This window comes from Tyto alba, unplaced genomic scaffold (assembly GCF_018691265.1).
Source record: "Tyto alba isolate M040663 unplaced genomic scaffold, T.alba_DEE_v4.0 Super-Scaffold_20, whole genome shotgun sequence".
NCBI classification, from domain to species: Eukaryota; Metazoa; Chordata; class Aves; order Strigiformes; family Tytonidae; genus Tyto; species Tyto alba.
Genome location: NW_024881283.1, coordinates 2,497,170 through 2,517,249, shown reverse-complemented (window position 1 = coordinate 2,517,249; position 20,080 = coordinate 2,497,170). Strand labels below are relative to the sequence as shown.

At 47.1% G+C, this 20,080-nt stretch overlaps 1 protein-coding gene across 1 annotated transcript in view; it reads left to right on the top strand.

Annotated features, from left to right (window-relative positions):
- Nucleotides 1-17,929, top strand: part of LOC122153509 (electroneutral sodium bicarbonate exchanger 1-like) — a 319,637-nt gene extending 301,708 nt beyond the window's left edge. Inside the window, exons 2-8 of the mRNA XM_042793542.1 lie at nt 14,811-14,892; nt 15,580-15,714; nt 16,180-16,315; nt 16,530-16,690; nt 17,063-17,251; nt 17,544-17,629; nt 17,762-17,929. Coding sequence (XP_042649476.1) covers nt 14,811-14,892; nt 15,580-15,714; nt 16,180-16,315; nt 16,530-16,690; nt 17,063-17,251; nt 17,544-17,629; nt 17,762-17,929 — 957 coding nt within the window. The remainder of the gene's footprint in view (nt 1-14,810; nt 14,893-15,579; nt 15,715-16,179; nt 16,316-16,529; nt 16,691-17,062; nt 17,252-17,543; nt 17,630-17,761) is intronic.
- Nucleotides 17,930-20,080: the final 2,151 nt, after the last annotated feature.

Genomic DNA, 20,080 nt, shown 5'->3' with positions numbered 1-20,080 from the left:
GTCATTTGGATAACATCCTATCTGAGAGAAATTCTCGTATCTTAAACACATAGGAACCTCACACCTGAGGCTCAAAACTTTTATTTTAACCAACAGCAACTCTGCTTTCATGGTTGCTCTTTTATTTTTTCCTTTTTCACCAAAACTGGAAGTTTTTTGTATACACAGTTAAAACATATATATTTATATTTGGAAATTATACCAGACTGTCTTGCCATCAAGACCATCTTCTTGCAATGGAAAATCTCCCCAAAAAGTATGTTTTCAAACAACTGCCACGCAAGACAAATCTGCCAGTATCTGGCAAGCTAATGGCAAGCAAAGGGACCAGTACTAGTCAGACAGGGCAAGATGACTCTGCCAGAAAAACAAACATTTACAGAGCATGCCAGGTAAAGCCTCTCTGGAGACCATGGAGGCTGAAAAAAAAAAAAAAAAAAAAAACAGTTGTTATGCTAAAATCCTGCTATCAGAACTCTCTGATGGAGAAAACAAAGCTAATCTATCTGCTACTGATGGTGGAGGATGTTCTAACAAAATTCACATGCTTGAGTTGACCACAACATTTTAACATAGATCATGCCAACCTTGGAAGGATAACTGTAATTAAAACATTTAAGTATTTTTGTATTTTCTTTTCTTAACTGTCCTCTAAAAAAAAAAAAACAAACCAACCCACACAACCACAAACAAGAATAACAAAACATCACAGAAAAGGAAGTCCTTAAAAAAGCCAGAGACCTCTGAAATTTACCTTGGTTAATACTAGGACTTTTCTGGAAAGTACTTTGTAACTTTGTTTGTACTTCATTTGTTTCCAAAGACAACAGCTCTTTTCATCAAATCAAACTAGAAAAATCAAAACCAAGTATGGAAATGCACAGTTTGCAAATACTATTAAATCTGTTCTACTTGAGTGTATTCTATTTTCTGTGGTTTTATTTTCCAGAAACTCCTTTTCTTAACTAATATACTTTATATAGAAGTAAAGGCCTATTTTTCAAGTCTGTTCACGATGTATTAAAAGAAGGTATTTGATTATCATAAATGAGTTGCAAAAAACACGTATCAGATCATATTCATGAAGAGACAAAACAAAGCTTCAGTTTTATTGTGTATATCTATCACAGTAAGTCTGAAAAACCTGTAAGATTGTTTGTCTCTATATATTTTCAATGCTTGCTTCGTCTCTGAAGCTAGGGGCATCCCAAAGTGTTTTCAAAGACAGAACTCAGGCTTCACTTATGCTTATCATGGAGTTACTAATTTGAAGGGTTAAAAAAAGTAACCATGGACAAGTGCACGGCAAATAAGCAATTTCTTTGCTGCGTATTTATCAGGTAGTGGAAGAAAGTAGCTGAGCAAAATCTTTGTAAATGATACAGATTAAAAAAACAAAACAAAACAAAACAAACAACAAAAAAACAACCAACCAACCAAAAAAACCCCAAAACCAAACTACCAGCTAGTACACAAAAAAGGAAGGAATACAAAAGTTTAGAGGAGAATTGTGTCAAAAAGCAATGAATTAAAAAAAAAAAAAAGTGAAACTCTGGGTATGAACTGATAAAACATGCAATGATTTAAAATGTCATAAATGCTAGGCAGAAAAACAGCTAAATCAAACCCCTCCACTAGATGAGGTAATTCCATTCTGGGGTATGCTTCCAAAGGATACTTCTACCTCTCACAGAAATACATGTGGTTCCCCCCAGTCCCAGTGCAGAATAAACTAGAAGCAAACTGGCCTTTGATAGTGTACCCTTTAACATATCCCAAAGTCTCCGAAGCTGTTCATAGGTCAAAATATTCTTTTTTAAGACACTGAAAAAGCCTGTTGAAACACAACCACGTAAAAATACCATTGCATTCTTTGCCTTTGAGGCAATCTTAATTCCAGAATCCTACTTGTGGTTTCATTTCTTAAACAAAGTAGTAAATTGTTTGCAGAAACAGACTGTTTACCTAAGTAAATTTATACTTTTAGGAATAGGCCCCGTGTTCAAAATTCAGGATGAGCAGCAACATGTGACAGCAAGAGTCACTGCCTCAGTACTAAAAAGCAAAGTACCCAGACTGCTTGTAGAGAGCGGGTCAACACTGGGATAACCAGCATCCTAAATACGGCAAACCTCCATGATAGAATTGACTGAAGGCCAATTTCATAATAAGCATGCAATTTCATTTGGGTTCAGTCAATTTAGGGTGAGGAGCAATAAGCCAAGCAGCGCGGGGAGTCTCAGCTCTGCCACACGCACCCCGAGTTCTAACAGCAGTGGCTTTTGTACTCCTGTACCTGCGTCTTGACCAATCCCCCGTTACCAGACAGTCGTCCTGCTCTTCCTCCATGGGACCATTTGAGTTGCTGGGGTGCACGGCCGTCCCTTCTTGGGTCCTTTGAAAGTCTGGAGGCCTCTGCCTCTCGGCGTGCTGTTCTCCTCTTGGATCTTTTGAAAGTGGCGGGGTTTTGTCTTTCGGGGGGCTGTTCTCAGCAGAGGTTGCATCAGCTCAAGGCGGAGTTTCTCTCCTCTTGGATCTTTTGAAAGTGGCGGGGTTTCTAAAAAGCGGTTCCGTTGTTCCCAGCAAGAAGCACGCTCGTCTATATTTTATGCTTGCATACTCTCGATTTGATCCCAACATTCATCCCAATTATTATACAGCTTATAGTGATCACACATCATTTCAGATCCACACAGGGTACAACACGTACACTTATCACACCATATCCTATTTTGACACCAATCATGCCTATGTTTTCCACACCCACAAATATCCCTGCCCAGTATGGAAAACTGAAGCATGTTACTTGAGATTACATCTGAAACATTCACTGAGACAGCACAGTGCTCTTCCTTTGGCAGCAGTTAAAAACTGACCACTGCTATTAATACAGTGGTGCTGTCTCCACCATCTCATTCTCTTGTACCATAAGGAGGACTGTCCCTTTGCAAGGGGCTTAGAAATTATACCCTAAAGAAACTCTTTGGCCATTTAATAATTTACTCATTCACATAGGACATATATTTTCCTAATTCAGTACACAAAGTGACAACTTCCACAAATATTTTTTTGAAAAACTGTTTTGACAGAGAATACTTCTATTTTAAAGCCATACAAACTAGCAAAGTTAATGGAGGTGAACAACTTCCTTAATAAAAACATGAGCTCTAATGTTAGATGAAAACTCTCACAGACTGTTTTGAGTTGCCACAGTTACTTGTACAAACTTCTTTGTATCCTGAAAGCTCCATCCATGGTGCTATACATGAAGGTTTTGGTTATCTATAATCCAGCTTAAAACTAGTGATTGAAAACCTAGGGAAATCCTTCAAGCTCCACAAATAAATGGTAAAATGGCAATTCCTACCTCGTACTCAACCACAATTTAGTAAACAGAACCCATACATGTAAAGAGTTATGACTAGTATGGTACTGAAAATCTGTTTTCTGAAATGGCTTATTCCTAGTCCAGTTCCTGAACCTTCTTCTACAAGCACTGGGAAACAAAAACAGACTTCCCACCCCATCCCCAGTCTTACTTTGTGGAAGTCTCATAAGAATTAAAGTCCTAGTCAATAGAGCAGAGAGAGACAATTTTCAGGACTAGCTGTTTCCTAAATTAAATTAAATTGTAAATTAGGACAGATAGCTTCAAGTCAAAACCAAAAAAGTCAGCTGATTAGTTTACCCATTGCTGCAATATAACAAAGTGCTGACTTTTGACATGATGAGATAAACTGCAGCACATAATCAGACATTCAAAATGACATACATAAAGATTCACAGAAGACTGAAGCACCAAAGCCCTGTTACAGCAGCTTGCCAACTAGGTCATACACTGGACTACCACCAGTCCACTTAACTGTAAAAACAAAGTCTGATACACGTAGCAAAAAAAAAGCTGTAAATATCTACACAGTGATTTCCTTTAAATGTTTGGGTTTCTACCTCTTTAAAAAAAAAAAAAAATCAGGAAACGAGCAAATTAAGAAAATCGTATTTCATTCCTTGCCTGGAAAGAAGCTCCTAGAAAGTTACTGGCATGGCAAGAAGAAGGTTACTCCTGAAGACATGACAAACTTGCCATCCCCAGGCTTACAGAGCATCACATTCAAAGCCAGCATGACTTAAATTGACAGAAATACTGCAAAAGTCAGCTACTTCCTGCCCAGCTGGTATAACCCGTTTATCAGGTAGAAGGTGAATGGCACAGGGAGGGAGAGGGGGTGGCAGTAAAAATAGCCAGGAGGAAAAGGACCATGATAGCAGAAACCAAGCATTTCCTTACACCAAAGACGGAAGAAGAACTGGAGACCCAGAAACTCTCCCCAGCTCTTGGAAATGCTTCATTGATTCAGTGCTAAATGTCAGAGGTGCTTTCCAGCACCTAACCCAGGGACTGCTCCCTTGGCTCACACTGCCTTGATGGCTAAGGTCAGTCTGTAAAGAAGTCAACCAAACATTTAAACTTGCTAGTTCACCAGCTGAGTTTAAGCAAACCCTCAAGCCTGGGTTTTAATCTAGGGGGAAAAAAAAAAAAAAAAAAGTCTGTGGCTCCCTGTTGCTCATTTCTCTACTTAAATATACTTCCAGCCCTTCAACCTCATTCATACACAGAAACACAATCATCTCACAAGCCATAAAACCCTCGGCAACCATTCTTACCGTCAAAACCTTGATTTGTACCATTCTAGCTTATGAATTATACTTGAAGCAATTAAAACAGTATTACCTACCTCCAGTACACAAAACCCTGGACACCCTGCTTTTCATGAACTGTAAGGTTTTTCAAAGATGTACTAAAAACTTATATGTGCCTTTTCATACGCTCAGCTTTTAGGATGACAGTTGCAGGACTGTCACTTCTGCAGCTGTTGCAAAACAAAGGATGTTTGGGTGCTCCCCTCCTCCCCACACCCCCTTCCAGTCTTTATATGTTGAACTGTTACAAAACTCTATTTCCAAATGTGACCACGCTGAATCGCCTATGTATCCAGGACACAGGCTGAACAGTTCACAACCTTCTTATATCCTGCTTAGCACAGGATATAAGGGACAGTTAAGCTGTGGGTAGTGGCAGGGCTTGAAAACATCGCCAGAGATACACTGTCATTCTAAATCCCTCCTAAGCACTCAACACAAGCAGCTGCCTTGTTCAGCACTCACACTCACTCCAAGAAACCTGACTTCCCCTCTCAGTTGTTTAAGGAGTTCAAACGCTTCAATTACTGCAGTTACACTCCAGGGCCAGGGTGACTTGAGCAGGAATTCAGTTCTTTTGGACATTAGCAATTCCTATCGCAGGAGCAACCTCTTAAGAGCAAGCAGCTTGCAGACACTGAAATTCAAGAAGTTTCAGGTAGCATACTGAGAGCCAAAAAACAGGTGGTTCCCAGATACGTCCAGCAAAGTATCACCATGAATTTTAAAGACTGCAAAGTCTCTAGTCATAAGACACATTGCTGACAAGTTGTTGAGTGACAAGCTGAACGTCCTTCCTACACTAAAACCTAAACAGGAGGTGAAATAGCAAGCTCCTTCTGTATACCAAGAGGACTTCAGAGAGCCTTCTCCCAGGTTTCCCCCTCTCTAATTGTACCTTCTCACACATAATTTCAGGGAAGTTGCTCCCAGCAGCAGCAAACTAGCTCATATACATCAGCTGATTATGCATTACCATCCAGTACATAATTACTTAACCCAACAGGATGAGGTTGGTAATCATTAGGGGTGTCAGGAGCTCTACCTCCTGGGGGGTATACCAACAGAAGAGCCCTTGATAAATTTGAAAGTAAGTCCCCAGGAGGAAGATTATGTAAAAGATACAGCCTGGGCTGTATGGGCCAAAGGCAAAGGGTCCCAGTTATAAAGAATGTGTTAATACAAGGGGAAGATCAATATGCTGTTAATGATCTGTTGTTAATGCCAGGGGTAGGATGTAATTTGCTAGGTAGAGATTTACAAGTGCAATTAGGAATAGGTGTGGTGCTGGATGAAGGAAAACTGGTGGTTAAATTACTAGAATTATGGGAGGAGAATCAGGGAGGATATTCAGGAACCAGAGCATGACTGTGTGGATTTTATAAGTTATCAAACAAAAAATAAGAGAAGATCTGTTAGGTGAACCTTTGCCCTATAGGGAAAAACAATTTATTGATGGGTCCTCTCGATGCCTAGAAGGGAAAAGAATATTGGGTTATGCAATTATCGAGGGGCAGAAGATGGAAGTGTTTGAAAAGGGGAAATTACCTGCTGGGTGGTCAGCACAAGCCTGTGAACTCTATGCCCTAAAACAGGCATTGGTATATTTGAGAGATAAGGAAGGGACAGTGTACACAGACTCAAAGTATGCATTTGGAGTGGTCCACACGTTTGGAAAAATATGGGAAGGAAGAGGGCTTATAAATACAAAAGGGAAGGAGCTAGTACACGAGCGGCTGATCAGAGAAGTTTTAGAAGCCCTGAAGCTCCCTACAGAAATTGCAATTGTGCATGTGGAAGGACATCAGAGGGAAGCATCCATGGAAATAAGGGGGAATAATTTAGCAGATTAAGTAACCAGAGAAGCAGCTACAGAATTATCATCAGTAGTTTTATTGGTAATAACAACGGGGGATTATGAGAATTTAGCCCCAAATTTCACAGAACAAGAGAAGGTTATACTTAAAAATAGTGGGGAAAAAGATCCAGAAGGAAAATGGACTTTACCAGATGGAAAGTAGATGTTAAATAAAACATTATCATGAGAAATTCTGTCATTAATACATCAGAAAATACATTGGGGAATGCAATCACTTTGTGATCATTTTCTTAGACAATATGGCTGTATAGGAATATATACGGAGGCTAAACAACTAGTTGATCGATGTCTGATTTGTCAAAAAGTGAACAAAAAGGTAATGAGAAAAAGGTGGCTGGGGAACAGGAGCTAGCCATACAAAGCCTCCAGGCAGACTTAACAGAGCTACCTCAAATACAAGGGTGGAAGTATTTGTTGGTATTAGTGGCTCACTTAACTCATCGGGTGGAAGCAGTCCCCCACACCAAGGGCAATGGCAACCATGGTATCCAAGGTGTTACTGGAAAACATTATCCCAGATATGGATTAATAGAAAGAACAGACTTGGACAGAGGAACACATTTCATTTCAAAAATTATGCAAAAACTACCTGAAGCCTTACGGATCGCCTGGCCGTGGCACCCCCGGTGGCACCCTCGGAGCTCTGGGAGAGTTCTGCTCCTGTGTCCCGGCAGGGGGAGAGCGCAGGGCGAGCTGCCTCCCGGGGCATGCCGGGAGCTGTAGTCTGCCGGCACTGGACGGCGGGCGCCATGCTGTGCTTGCCCCAGGGCATGCCGGGAGCTGTAGTCTGCCGGGACTGGACGGCGGGCGCCATGCTGTGTTTGCCCCAGGGCATGCCGGGAGCTGTAGTTTTCGCGGGCCCGGCCGCCGGACAGCTGCGCTGCTCTCTGTGGTGCGTGGCCCGGCGCAGCCCTCTCTACCGCCGCGGCCCCCGCAGCGCGGCTCGAGGTGCAGTTTTGGTGCCGGTTTTGTGTGTTTTCCTGCGAGTTCCCGGCTGCTCCCCGAAAATGCGGTCCTGCAGCCCCGGGGCCGCGTACGCGCGGTGGGGGCGCCCTCTGCCGCGATCGCTGCTGCCTCCGCGGTTACCGGCACCGTGACGCAGCGGTGCTTGCGGAGCGGCGCCGCCTCGCCCGTCGCTTCCTCCCGGTCAGGAGCCGCCGCCGCCGCCCCCCCCCCCGCCCGCGGTGCCGCCGGGCGCTCTGCGCGCCGATCGCGGTCCTGCAGCCCGGCGTTCGCGCGCCGGCTCTGGCCCCTCCGGCGCAGGCGCGGTGCGCGGGAGAGAGAGGGGCGGGGCGGGGCGGGGCGGCGGCGGGTTGCGGTGAGGGGAGCGAGCCCCTTGGGCGGGGTGGGGGGTGTCTCCTGGGGGCGGGGGGGCGGGAAGCGGCAAATTGGGCTGTTAGCGGGAACATTTTTGTTTCACTTTGGATGATAGTGCTAGATGAGTAGTTCTTTTTTTCTTTTATGCTCTTTGAATTGTTTTTTTGCCAGTTTCTTTTATGATATATTAAAATTGCTAAGTGTTTCTAAAAGCTGTGGGACTTTTAGATAATTATTTTCTGGTGGCTTTATCTGTGCAGGGCTTTTTTTACTTTATTCTTTTTTTCTTGTGTCAACTTTTCTGTTCTTCTGGTGGATGTGCATACTGTTTTCAGCTCCATTGGATTTCAGAAAAGGGAGGGAGCAGGGGAAAGCCAGTGCATGATGTAGTGTAGACGTTTGCCCCAGCTCTTTGTGACTTTCTTTAACCATGTGTCTTCCTTCACCTTCCTTCCTCCCGTGTACTACTTTTCTAGGATACTGCTTTGATATGTCTCAATGTTTTTTGAGAAACAATGATGACCATCATAAACTAAAGATCTTGGCACTCTTGGCTTGCCCAAAGGCTTTCTTATACTCTGAATTGCAATGGCATAGCTATCATAAAGAACAAACATTGCAGAAGTTGCTAGTGGGACTGTGAACAGTAAATGGGACAGATCCGTGACACTAGCAGTGTGCTGCAGCTGGATTAGGCTTCATACCTCACCAGCACTGAAGGAACCAGGCCTTTGTGAACTCAAACCATGAAAGGAGATGTCCAGATACGATTTCCAAGTGGGTACAAAATGCTGATCACATACATACACTCTGAAACACTGTAAATATTATCCGACAAGGAAATTGTGACAAATTCACATTTCTACTGACTCACACTGCTGCTGTAATGCTTTAATAACAAAAGACTACAGCGCCCACAGTTTCCTTCCCACTGGAAATGGAATAGACTGCAGCATATGCTTTCACTGATAGAAATTAAAAGTATTCTGACATTAATTATTAACATTTAAATCACGTTTCAAATACTAAATGCAAGAGAAGTCATTTTATTTCCCTGGGAAAGCTAACTGCTTTCAGGGTCTAATGACAGGGAAATGAGCCTTCAGTGCTGCCAGCCTTTTCGGCTTCTTGCCCTCCCAGGGCCGCAGAGGCCCTCAGTAGATGGTAAGGTGTCCTGCCTGCAGTGGCACTGAATGTGTTTGAGCCGTTCAAACATGTTCATGTCACCTAAAACATTCTACCGGTGGTGATTAGGCAAAGGATACAAAATGTTCTCCTTTTTCAGAAAGTCGGTATTCAAGATACTCCTGTGGGATATGTAAGTATTTTTTGGTGAGTGTGCTCTCCCACCGTGTGTTCTGTGGGTCTGCGTGTGCCTTTCATCACACAAGTGAAAAGGCTGCTGAGTAAAGGGCTGCAGGGTGGGGAACATTGACAGTATTTGGTTTACACAGCTTTTTGTTGAATTGTTTTGCTTAGTTTCATTTTTTTTTTAGCAGTGAAACGAGAACACAAGCTGAACCCATACCGTTTCTTTCAAGATAACTAGAATTCAGCAATTCAGTTACTGTGAAGGAACGCCTAGTGATTCCTTGTACAAGTAAAAGTCATTAGACTAAACATTTGGCATTTTAGTGCACCAAAATCAGAGGCCTTAGGTGAACAGGATTTTAGATACTAGAGAATCTGCCAACCAGGATGGCCCTGCCCAGTCAAACCTTCTACGTACTGTAGATGGAGATAAAGTCCCCATAGGGCACATTAAAATTATGCAGGGGAAGACAGTCTGGGTTATTCCTGCCTCTGGTAAAGGTAAACTCATGCGTGGGATTATTTTTGCCCAAGGACCCGGGTGCAGTTGGTGGGTAATGCAGAAGGACGGGGAATTCAAATGTGTGCCTGAAGGGGATTTGGTTTTGGGTAAAAATAGCTGATGAATTGAACTGTATGATGTTAATTGCTAAATAACCCTGTTATTGAAGATGGTCATCACTACGGTTGGTACATATTACACTAACGACATCATATTAAGAATCACCCAGGTTAATGAGAAATGAACTTTGATAGATTCAGGACTGAATTGGTGCCCAGCAACTTCCTTGAGATCAACATCTTCAGCCCGCAATCTGTGAGCATGGACCACACCAGATACAGCTGCTAGGAGCTCCAGATGTAGCAGAGGCTACGTGCCCTCCTCCTGCTGTGCCCAAGACCACCCGCTCCACCCACCGAACCAACGCCACATCACCCCGCCTGACTTAAAAGACTGTCATGACAGTGGACCCCAAACTTATGGACTATATGAACTCACTATACATGTTGGAGGGATGGCCTAGAGCCTAAGGGAACGATATCTGTGTGTATACCTCAAAAACCAGGAAATGGGATGGTGATTCCTTAGAACGTACTGGGAAACATGGAACCTGAGCATAACGTAAATGGTATGGAATCAGGGGTGGATACTGTCCTGGTTTTGGCTGGGATAGAGTTAATTTTCCTTCTTAGCAGCTGGAGTAGTGCTGTGCTTTGGATTCAGTAATGGGTGTGGTAGGAGAAGAATCTTGCTAATACACTGATGTTTTTCAGTTGTTGCTGAGAGCTCAAAGACTCTCCAACTCCCCATGTCCTGCCTGTGCGTGGGTGCACAAGAAGCTGGGAGGGAGCAGAGCAAGAGCACTGGACACAAATTAGCCAGTGAAATAATCCACATCATGTAATGTCGTGCTCGGTGTATAGAGGAGGGTTGGTCGGGAAGGGAGGGCTCTTGCTTCTGGGATTGCAGTTTTGGGATCTTCACTTCTCTGGGATCACTGGCCAGGAATGGGCTGGGCATCAGTGGGCAGGTGGTGAGCAATCACATTGTGCATTACCCCTTTGTATTTTACTGAAAAAAAAAAAAAAAAAAAAATTACACTGTTTTTATCTCAACCTACGAGTCTCTTTATCTTTACCCTGCCATTTCTCTCCCTCACCCCCGAGGGAGGGGAGGGTGAGTGAGCAGCTGTGTGGTGCTTGGCTGCCGGCCAGGTTTAAACTACATCAATCACTATCTCAAAAATCATTATTGGATTAATTAAGATACGCCCACTCACAACTTGAAAAGCAGTCAGAAAAAGGAAAAAAATAATAATCTTGGTTCTGCAGTTACCATAAGGCAGTATATTTAGACATCTGTAAGGTTCCAGTTTCCAACAATGCTAGCTGCCTTTTGATTTTTTGAGAGAAGTACTGTTAACAGTAAAATCAAATGTTTCTATTGGAGTTGCGTTCAGGGCAAGCATTCAGTATTCAAGTAGTTTGTATTTACTGTAACAAGTCATTCACTCATTCATTCATTTAGGTAAGGGCTTTGCTATTCTCTATATATTATGAACTGCCTTGGCTTTCTCTCCAGTTTTATAAAGGACTCTTGTGAGAGGTTTCAGTGATAGCAGATACCACAGCCTGCAAGGGAGCCGTTCCTTGTGTTGCCCTCACTGCAGATGAAAGCCCTTCGTAACAGAGAAGGACAGAAGCAGGTAAAGTGCGGAGCTGCGGACGAACGACACGCCGAGACGGGTTCAATGTGGGTGACAGAGCATCAATCTACATGTGTGTGTTTATTGGTCAGGGTACATATATTTATACAGACAACACTAATTATTATGCCTACTAGTCACTAGCTGATTGGCTTAAGCTCTAAAGGTCGTATTCGCACGGTCCACCTACTTGCAGTCAGCTAACAGCACAAGCTGCTCATAACACTAAGTTTCTCATGCCACTATTTCTAATTCCTCTTGACTTGTTTTCAATACACAACAGTACCAGAACACAATGTTTCTTAGACCATCGTTGCCATAACACTAGGTTTCTCAGACCACTATTTCTAATTCCTCTTAACCTGCTTTCGACACACCACGGTACACAGGGCTGAAGCGTCCTTGACATTCCTCCTGTATCAGCAGCTGCGAGCAGCTGCAGGCAAACCCTAGTGAGGCCCAGCATCAGCGAGGCAGCATCAGCCCCTAGAACAGGCTCTGATCGTACAACTGCTCGGTGGGCTCAGGACCCTTGTCTCTGAGCCATTCTCCAACAATTCCCCCTTTTTGTACGAGCAGAGCCTGCCCCAACGTATGTTCAAAGATTTTCTTAATACATGACAAGGCACAACTTAAGCATGCAGGCTTACAATCCATTGGCTAAAGGCACTTATCACGCACCCAGAAGTGCTGTGATAGGTCTGCATCATTAGCACGCGTGAACAAACTAAATCTACTGTGCAGTTAGTGTATCCAGGCATTCAAACAGGGAGGAAGCACTCGCTTGACTTCCTCCTTCTTGCCCTTCCAGGTGACCTCAAGGGCAGGATTACCACGGGGCAGTTTTCTGCTCAGAGACCCAGCCTGGATTGTCCAAACCCTGTAGGATCAGTGCATGACCCTGATTCCCCCCAAAAAAATTCCTACCAGGTTTTCCTCCTTTTTCTTTTTGGACAATCCAGACTCCTTTTAACATTTGAATCATAGCATTCATAAAGCATTTCCACACAGACCCCAATACCATCATGAGAATCATAATGACAATCAGCATTACCAGTCCATGCATCAACAAAGCTTTCAGCCACCCAGTAATTTCCAAGTTTTGTAGATTTATAACCATTCTTTCAGTCCATTTTCCAAATTCCCAAGTCTCGTAACCATTCTGTCAGTCCATGTTCCAGTCTTATGCAGTCTTATTTAGCAAGAAAACCACCCTTACAGTTTTAAAAGTGTCAGCAATTGTAACAACAGAGTATGCAATACAGAATGTAATACAGGTTTCACCATGCTATGTTCTAAACATTGCACTGAACCCACAACATACAATGAATCTGATACTACATGAACAAGTTCTTGATACCAGTGTTGATGTTGAACAACATACAATGACAGTTCAGAGTTCTAAAGTTCGTAAGGAGTGTCCAGACCCCCCGAGGAGAATCTTGTGGTGTTGTGTTCCCGGGTGTCCCCCATCCGTTGTCACTACCGGGCAGGCCAACGCCCCAGCAGCATGCCAGTCCCCTTCTAACAAGGCACCACGGATCACCCCACTCCATCGGGGCTGAGCTAAAAGCGGAGCTGGTTCTGGTGAGGGTGACGGGCGCCGCCTGATTTCTCTGCCGCTTCTTGCGCGGTGGAGCAAACAGGAACACTTGGTGCCATGCCCTTAATAGAGCGGAGCTGCTGATTAACCCCGAAGAAGGTGGCTGATCGTGACGGATGGTTGGTTTCGGCAGGGACCGGCGGGGATGGTACAGCGCCGACAGCCGCCGTGGCAGCAGCAGCTACTTTCTTTTCTGCTGGCATCTCCCTCAGGGCTTTTACGCTCGTTCGCCAGACTAGCCCTTGCTGTCGTGCTTCACTGCCTTTATTGCCTCCAGTGATGGTCTCGTCCCACAATAAATCACCTACTGTGCACCTACGGTATTCAGTCGAAGCAGGAATTTGGGGGATAAGAAGCATGCTGATTTTGTGTTAGCATTTGCAACTTAAATCATAAACTGCTGTTTATTCTCTTAACTCTTCAGAGTTAATGCATCATTGTTAGTACAACAGGCAGCACGTGCCTGCGCAGCGTTTGAGGTTTTACTTGAAAATTACAGCTTTGGTTGCTTCGTGCACAGTGTAGCTCTTGCTCCTTGAATTTCACCAGCAGCCATGCAGGTTCCCCCAGGTTTCTTGGTATTTTGCTCTTCTTCAACCTTCAGTTTCAGAAATCAAGAAAATGTTTTTTTTGTTTGAATAGTGTTTGGTTGCTGTAATGACAGCAACAGGCTTCAGAGATGAACCTCAGCAATTCAGTAGTCCCAAGCTTTCCACTTTGTGCCTTTAGTAGAGAAATAATTTGAACAGTGATGAAAACTAAAGGGTGTTTGAGCATTGCAGAGTTTTTCTTTGTATGGGTGAACAGATTTTGGTTTTCTCAGATTAGTTACTGTCCATGGAGGCAAGGAAGGAGAAGCCAAGCGGCAGCGATGTATTTTCTTTCTATTTAAGACACGCATAGTGATTAGAAGGGTAGCCTAAAGGGGGGAAAAAATGCACCAAGTTCTCCAGGAGTCCCTTTCAAAGCCACAGCTGTGACTCAAGTGTGAGACGTGGCTGGGGTTTTATTGCTTTGAACACAGTAATCCTGCTCATCCCCTTCCCCAGCCCAGGTGTCAAGGGGTAAAGAGCAGCAAAAAGAGTTATTTCTGTTTGCTCCTGTAGTTCTCCTTTGGCTTTTAAGACACAGCTGCTCTTCAGGCAGTGAGAGCAGTGGTATTTCAGGCGAGGAGAGCATTGGCTCTCAGTCTTTGGCTTTTGCAAGGATAAAACCCGTGGTTTTGGTGGAAAGTGCACTCGCAGCAAGGGAAGCCTGAGCCTCGTTGGGCTGAAGATGAAGCTTCACCCTTGCAGGTTCCTCAGGGCCTGTGGAGGTTGTTGGTGGCCATGTCCTGGGGCCAAGTGCCATCTGGTGATTCCTGCAGCTATTGCCTTTCGATAAAGGCTGTGAGAAAAAGTGCAGGGTTTGGGGGGGTTTCGCCCACTTTGGAAATCCCTTTGGTTTTTTGTTTGTTTGTTTGTTTGTTTGTGTTTTTTTTTTAAAAAAGGAACTGCAAGAACGAGGCAGGAGGTTTGTTTTTCTAGTGTGAAACCCTCAGGCCTCTCCCCCTGTAGTAAGTAACTTCCCAACTCACATTGTATACAATCTAGGTGATGCCACGTGCCGTTTTATTTGGGTATGGGAAGAAAAAGCTCCTCCAAGTCTGTGTTTTTAGGGCCGTGCCTGGAGGAGGAGGCACCCAGAGGCCTCGTGGACTGACGTGGAGGCAGGGGTGGGTGATGGCTGGGGGGACATAAGGGAGCTCTACACACCCATCTCCAACTTTTCCCTTCTTCTGGTTGCTGAACAGAGACATGACGAAGAGGCGGTAATTGACCGGGGAGGAGTGAGCAGTGTTGTCAGGATTCACTATGAGATGGAGGAGTTGGAAGGTGAGTCTCTGCTGAGATGCTCAGAGAGGGGCCACCAGCCCAGCGCCTCTTCCCACTGCACAAAGACCCTACAACGTCCCTTGCTCAGTGTCCCCTCACATGCAGGAAAACGTGCTGTGCTTCTTAATGAAGCAGCACAGTTATTTGCACATTGTTTACTATTACAGTTTCTCAAATGGAGGGGAAAAGCCCCTGCAGAGGCCACGGTGTGAGTTTTAGCCACAGGGCTGGATAATCCGTGGTTTGTTTTCCCACAGCAGCTGCTCCTGGGCTTGGAGAGGTCAGGAGACTGATTTGACAGCTGCAGGCATGGGGCTGTGATTTATCATGGGATTGATTTGATCTTCTCACCTTCTGCCATACAAAGATTTTATAAATAAAGACCTTCTGTCACTGCTCAATGAGCAAGTCTGAGTGTTGTCAAGCCAGATCTGGAGTTTGGGAAGAGGTTTGATAATTCAGGGCACTTTCCGATGACCAGGAGCCATCACTTGTTATTTCTCTGTTGTTGCAAAGCTCGAGTAAAACAGGCTTGGAAAAAAAAGGAGAGGTCTGTGATGATCCAGTGAAAACAAAATTAAGAGAAATTGGTGTTTCCTTCTGGGACGGCTGCACTGATTTAGCCGTGGCCTCTGCATGAACCATACCCACAATACCAAGAATGCTGCAAATGCTGCTTTTCCACAGGCCACCGGAACCTGTCTGTGGGCATGTGGATGCCACCAGTGAGGCAGAGCCACCGGCACCACCGACCCCGCAGCCAGAAGCACCAGGAAGGTGACCAGGAGAAGGACTCTGCCCCAGTGGAGCAGGGCTACCACTGTAAGTCCCACCACAGTTTTCACTAAACTCCTCAGGGCTATGTAGGCAATGGGGTCTTCTGCACACAGGTCCACGTGACTAGCTGGAGTGACTTGCTGCTCTTCCGAGGAAAAGTGACATTATTTAGCAAGACCTCCTTTTTCCAAACTTTTCCCAGGTTTTTTTTTGTTTGTTTGTTTTTTTTTTTTTCTTTAAGGTAGTTAAATGCATAATGGATTTAGGGTCACCTTCCTTCGAGGGATCCTGCCTTTAAAAATGGAAATGTGGGGAAGAAAAGCTGCCCATCCTTTTGCAGAGGTGGAACTGATGCTTTTTCTACTTGGTGGCTCTGCGCAAGCCTGGACAGAGCCGGGGGAGAGGGGACAGCTGGATATTTATGGCTGAACCCATGTCCACTTTGCATGTGAGCGTGACGGGCCATATTCAAGCACAGTAACAGGATGGGGCTTTTTCTTCTGCCCCCAGACACCCCATCCCAGCGGGTGCAGTTCATCCTCGGGACCGAGGAAGATGAGCAGCACATCCCCCATGATTTGTTCACTGAGCTGGATGAGATCTGCGTGAAAGAGGGTGAAGATGCTGAGTGGAAGGAAAGGGCAAGGTAAATCTCTGCTGCCGACTGCAGTAGGAGAGGAGACCCTGTGCCAACAGCACCCGCGGGCTCTGCTGTCTGCTCCCCGGCAGGCGAGGCTTTTGCAGCTGCAGGTGCTGCTGCGTGGAGCCTTCTCCTCTTGCCACCCCACAGCTCTACCCAAGGGGCTGCGGAGCTGGGGCTGTTTTCTCGCAATGGGGCTGATGGTGCCCGATGCCCGCAGGTGGCTGAAGTTTGAGGAGGACGTGGAAGACGGTGGCGAGCGCTGGAGCAAGCCCTACGTGGCCACGCTGTCCCTGCACAGCCTCTTTGAGCTGAGGAGCTGCATCCTCAACGGCACAGTGCTGCTGGACGTTTCTGCCAACAACATCGAAGAGATTGCAGGTATTGTGGGCGCTGGCAAATGGCAGTTGATCAGCCAAGGAAACTCTGGGAAACTCTGCGCTGTAGATTGCTTCCAGTTTGGTTAAATGTGTAGAGTCAGACCGAAAGGCCACATTGGGCAAGAAAATTACATTATTTAGAATGGGAAATAATTACCTGAGAGTAATAAATGAGCACTTAGATGGTGTTTATTAGCAAAAGAAAATTCTTGCTTTCCCTCCAAAGGCTGAATTGTGATAAAACGTCTTGCTAAGCAAGGCTGAGCCTGCGTTAGGGTGGCCTGTGTGGCCACAGCCTTCCCCAGGGGCTCTGGGGGTCGGGACTTGACGGGGTTTCTGCTCCAATGGCTTCATTTCCCTTTGCCGTCCCCAGATATGATCCTGGGCCAGCAAGAACAGTCCAAGGAGTTTGATGAGTGCACACGGGCGAAAATTCGAGAAGTCCTCTTGAAGAAGCATCACCATCAGAATGAGAAGGAAAGAAGCAACATTTTCCCCATTCTCCACTTGTTTGGTGATGGGAGTGAGAAGCAACCAGACCTGCACCCCCTTGACAAGCCAGGTGAGGGGTTTTGCAGGGCTTTGGGCCCAGGTGAGGGTTTTTCCTGGGATTTGGCCACAGGTGAGGGGTTTTTCCTGGGCTTTGGCCACAGGTGAGGGGTTTTGCAGGGCTTCGGGCCCAGGTGAGGGGTTTTTCCTGGGCTTTGGCCACAGGTGAGGGGTTTTTGTTGGGCTTTGGGCCCAGGTGAGGGGGTTTTGTTGGTCTTTGTCCTCATTAGGCTATTCCTGGCAAAAGAGAGGCATCCCAATTGCTCTTTTTCCATTTTTCTGTGTGTCTTTCTTTTTCCCACCAGCCCAAACACTCACCCCTCATGCTGCCACCACTGCAGGAGATAAAAACAGGGTGAACCGTGAGACCAGCTTAATGGATTTAAGCAAGGTGAGACACTCATAGCTTTCTTATGCCTTTAGGGCCAGATTTGCTCTTGCAAACTTGGCTGGAGAGCATGCTGCAGAGTGCTGTGGGCTTTGCTTTTGGAGTAATTGCCTGAAAATCACTTGTCGTGCCCAGGCGGAGCTGCACTTCATGAAGAAAATTCCCACCGGGGCTGAAGCATCTGACGTGCTCGTAGGAGAGCTGGATTTCCTTCAGCAGCCCTTCGTGGCATTTGTCCGCCTGACCCCAGCTGCCCTCCTCTCGGCCATGATGGAAGTTCCCATCCCGATAAGGTCCAAATAAGAAGCACAAACTTTTCATTTAAAAGAAAACCCAATTAAACAACACCAAATTGCATGCATCGGTTTGGCGTCCCAAGGGAATGCAGCCAGCGAGAGCAAGCACGTTTCTCCCACTCACATACCCTTGCCATCGTTTCTCCTGAACCCCCCATTCCCTGCCCCTGTGCCGCTGCGGGGAGGACGTACAGATATCCGGAGCGGAGCTGAGCCCGGGAAGAAGGGAGGGGTGGGTGGGTGGGGCAAAGGTGTTTTTCTACATATGGTGATGCTTCTCACTCTCCTACTCGGTTTAGTGTGGTTGTTGCTAGTGTCTGTAATAAATCTATGTTCTATTTTTCTTCCCTTAATGAGTCTTGCCTTTGGCCTGTGACCATAATGGGTGATTTACCCCTGCCTGTCCTATCTCGAATCCCAAGCCTGGCTTATTTCCTCCTTCTCAGTGCCTTGGGGGGGTGGGGGAGGCAGAGGGGGAGTGAGAGCAGCTGCTCCGTTGTGCCCTCTGAGCTCAAACCACGACACAACCAAAGGCTTCCTTCTTGCAGCAGAAGACAAGAAAGCCTTTTGCGTAGAGGTTGCCAACACCAGGTAAGGAGCTGACACCGCAAGGCTCAGGGGAGACAGAGCAGCGCTTGTTACTCAGGCCTCGAGCCCCGTCACGCGCCCTTGAGAGCAAAAAAGTCACACGTGCTCTACGGGAATGTAATACTGGGCCTGGGCTGCGTCCGTCATCCAACAGGAAGGATTTCCCTCCTGCTGGAGACCAGCAAGCCCCTCTCTCTCTAGTGCAGGGAGGAGAAAGGGCTGTGAATCGACGAATGAATGAAAAGCAAATGGTAATCAAACGGTCATGAAGCAATCACAGAAGGGTCACGAGAATCACAGAATCCCTTAGGTTGGAAAAGACCCTTACGATCACGGAGCCCAGCCGTTGACATGGACGACGCTGCCAAGGGCACCGCTAAACCATGTCCCCAGGTGCCACGGCTACACGTCTCTTAAATTCCTCCAGGGATGGTGACTCAAGCCCTTCCCTGGGCAGCCCGTTGCGGTGCTTGGCAAAACTCGCCCCATCGACCCGGCCTGGGCAGATGCCTCTGTAGAGCCTCCCGACCCTCAAACGGACCAAACCGCCGCCGAAGCTGCCCCGCAGCCATTTGCTGCCGGCAAATTTGCTGCCGGCAAATTTGCTGCCATCCTGGAGCCGGGAGCCCAGGGCCGGCGGCAGCCCTGCAGGTGCAGCCGCAGCGCTGCGGCGCAGAGGGGAAGGATCCCCTTCCCCGACCTGCCGGCAGCGCTCCCCATGCCGAGGGCAGGAGCAGAGCCGCAGCCTGGGCCAGGGCTGGAGCCCTGGGCTCGCACGGCCTGACCAGCACCGGTCGGCCAACAGTGCCACCCTCGACAGCTGCCCCGCGGGACCTGCCTTTCGGCTCTGCGCTGGCTGCAGGAGCAGCCGCCCCGCTCCCGGGGGTGCCGAGGGCTCGGGCCCCCGCCTCGGCACTTCGCACTCACCCCTGTGAGGCGGCGGCCGGCTCCGAGGGGCTGGCACGTTCCTGAGGGCGTCCCTGCCCGTCGTTGGGGTGCATCCAGGCCAACGGTGCTGATGTCACTGTGGCCACTGTGACCCGCGGGGGACAAGCCTACATAAAGCATCGCTGGGCTCAGGCTGTGCCTCAGTGCGACCTGGTGAGGTGAGGGGAGGGCAGGGGTGGACGGGGCTCGTGCGGGGCTGCCGAGGGAGGAGGGCAGCCCCGTGCCTGGGGGCGCTGGGCCTCTGCTGCAAGCTGACCCACGCCCTGCTTCTCCCCCAGAGTCAGCCGAGGAGCACTTGGGAGAGACACCCCAGCACTGCGGGGACAGCGAACTCTCCCAGCACTCACTGTTGATGGGCGAGATGACTGCGAGGAAGCAGGAGGCCGCTGACTTGATGGAGCCAGGTGAGAGCAAAGCATCCCTCCCGCAGCATAGCAGAGGGGCTGTCGGGGCGCTCAGCTTTGGGCCGAGAGCGGTGGCAGGGGCACGCAGAAGCGCCCTGGGACAGGGCCCCTCGGTGCCGTAGCCAGCGGGGCCCAGGCTGGGCCGTGGGCACCTGCTGCTGGGACACCCGTGCCTGCAAGGCCAGCCCTCAGGGACGCTTGTCCCTGGCCCTGCAGAG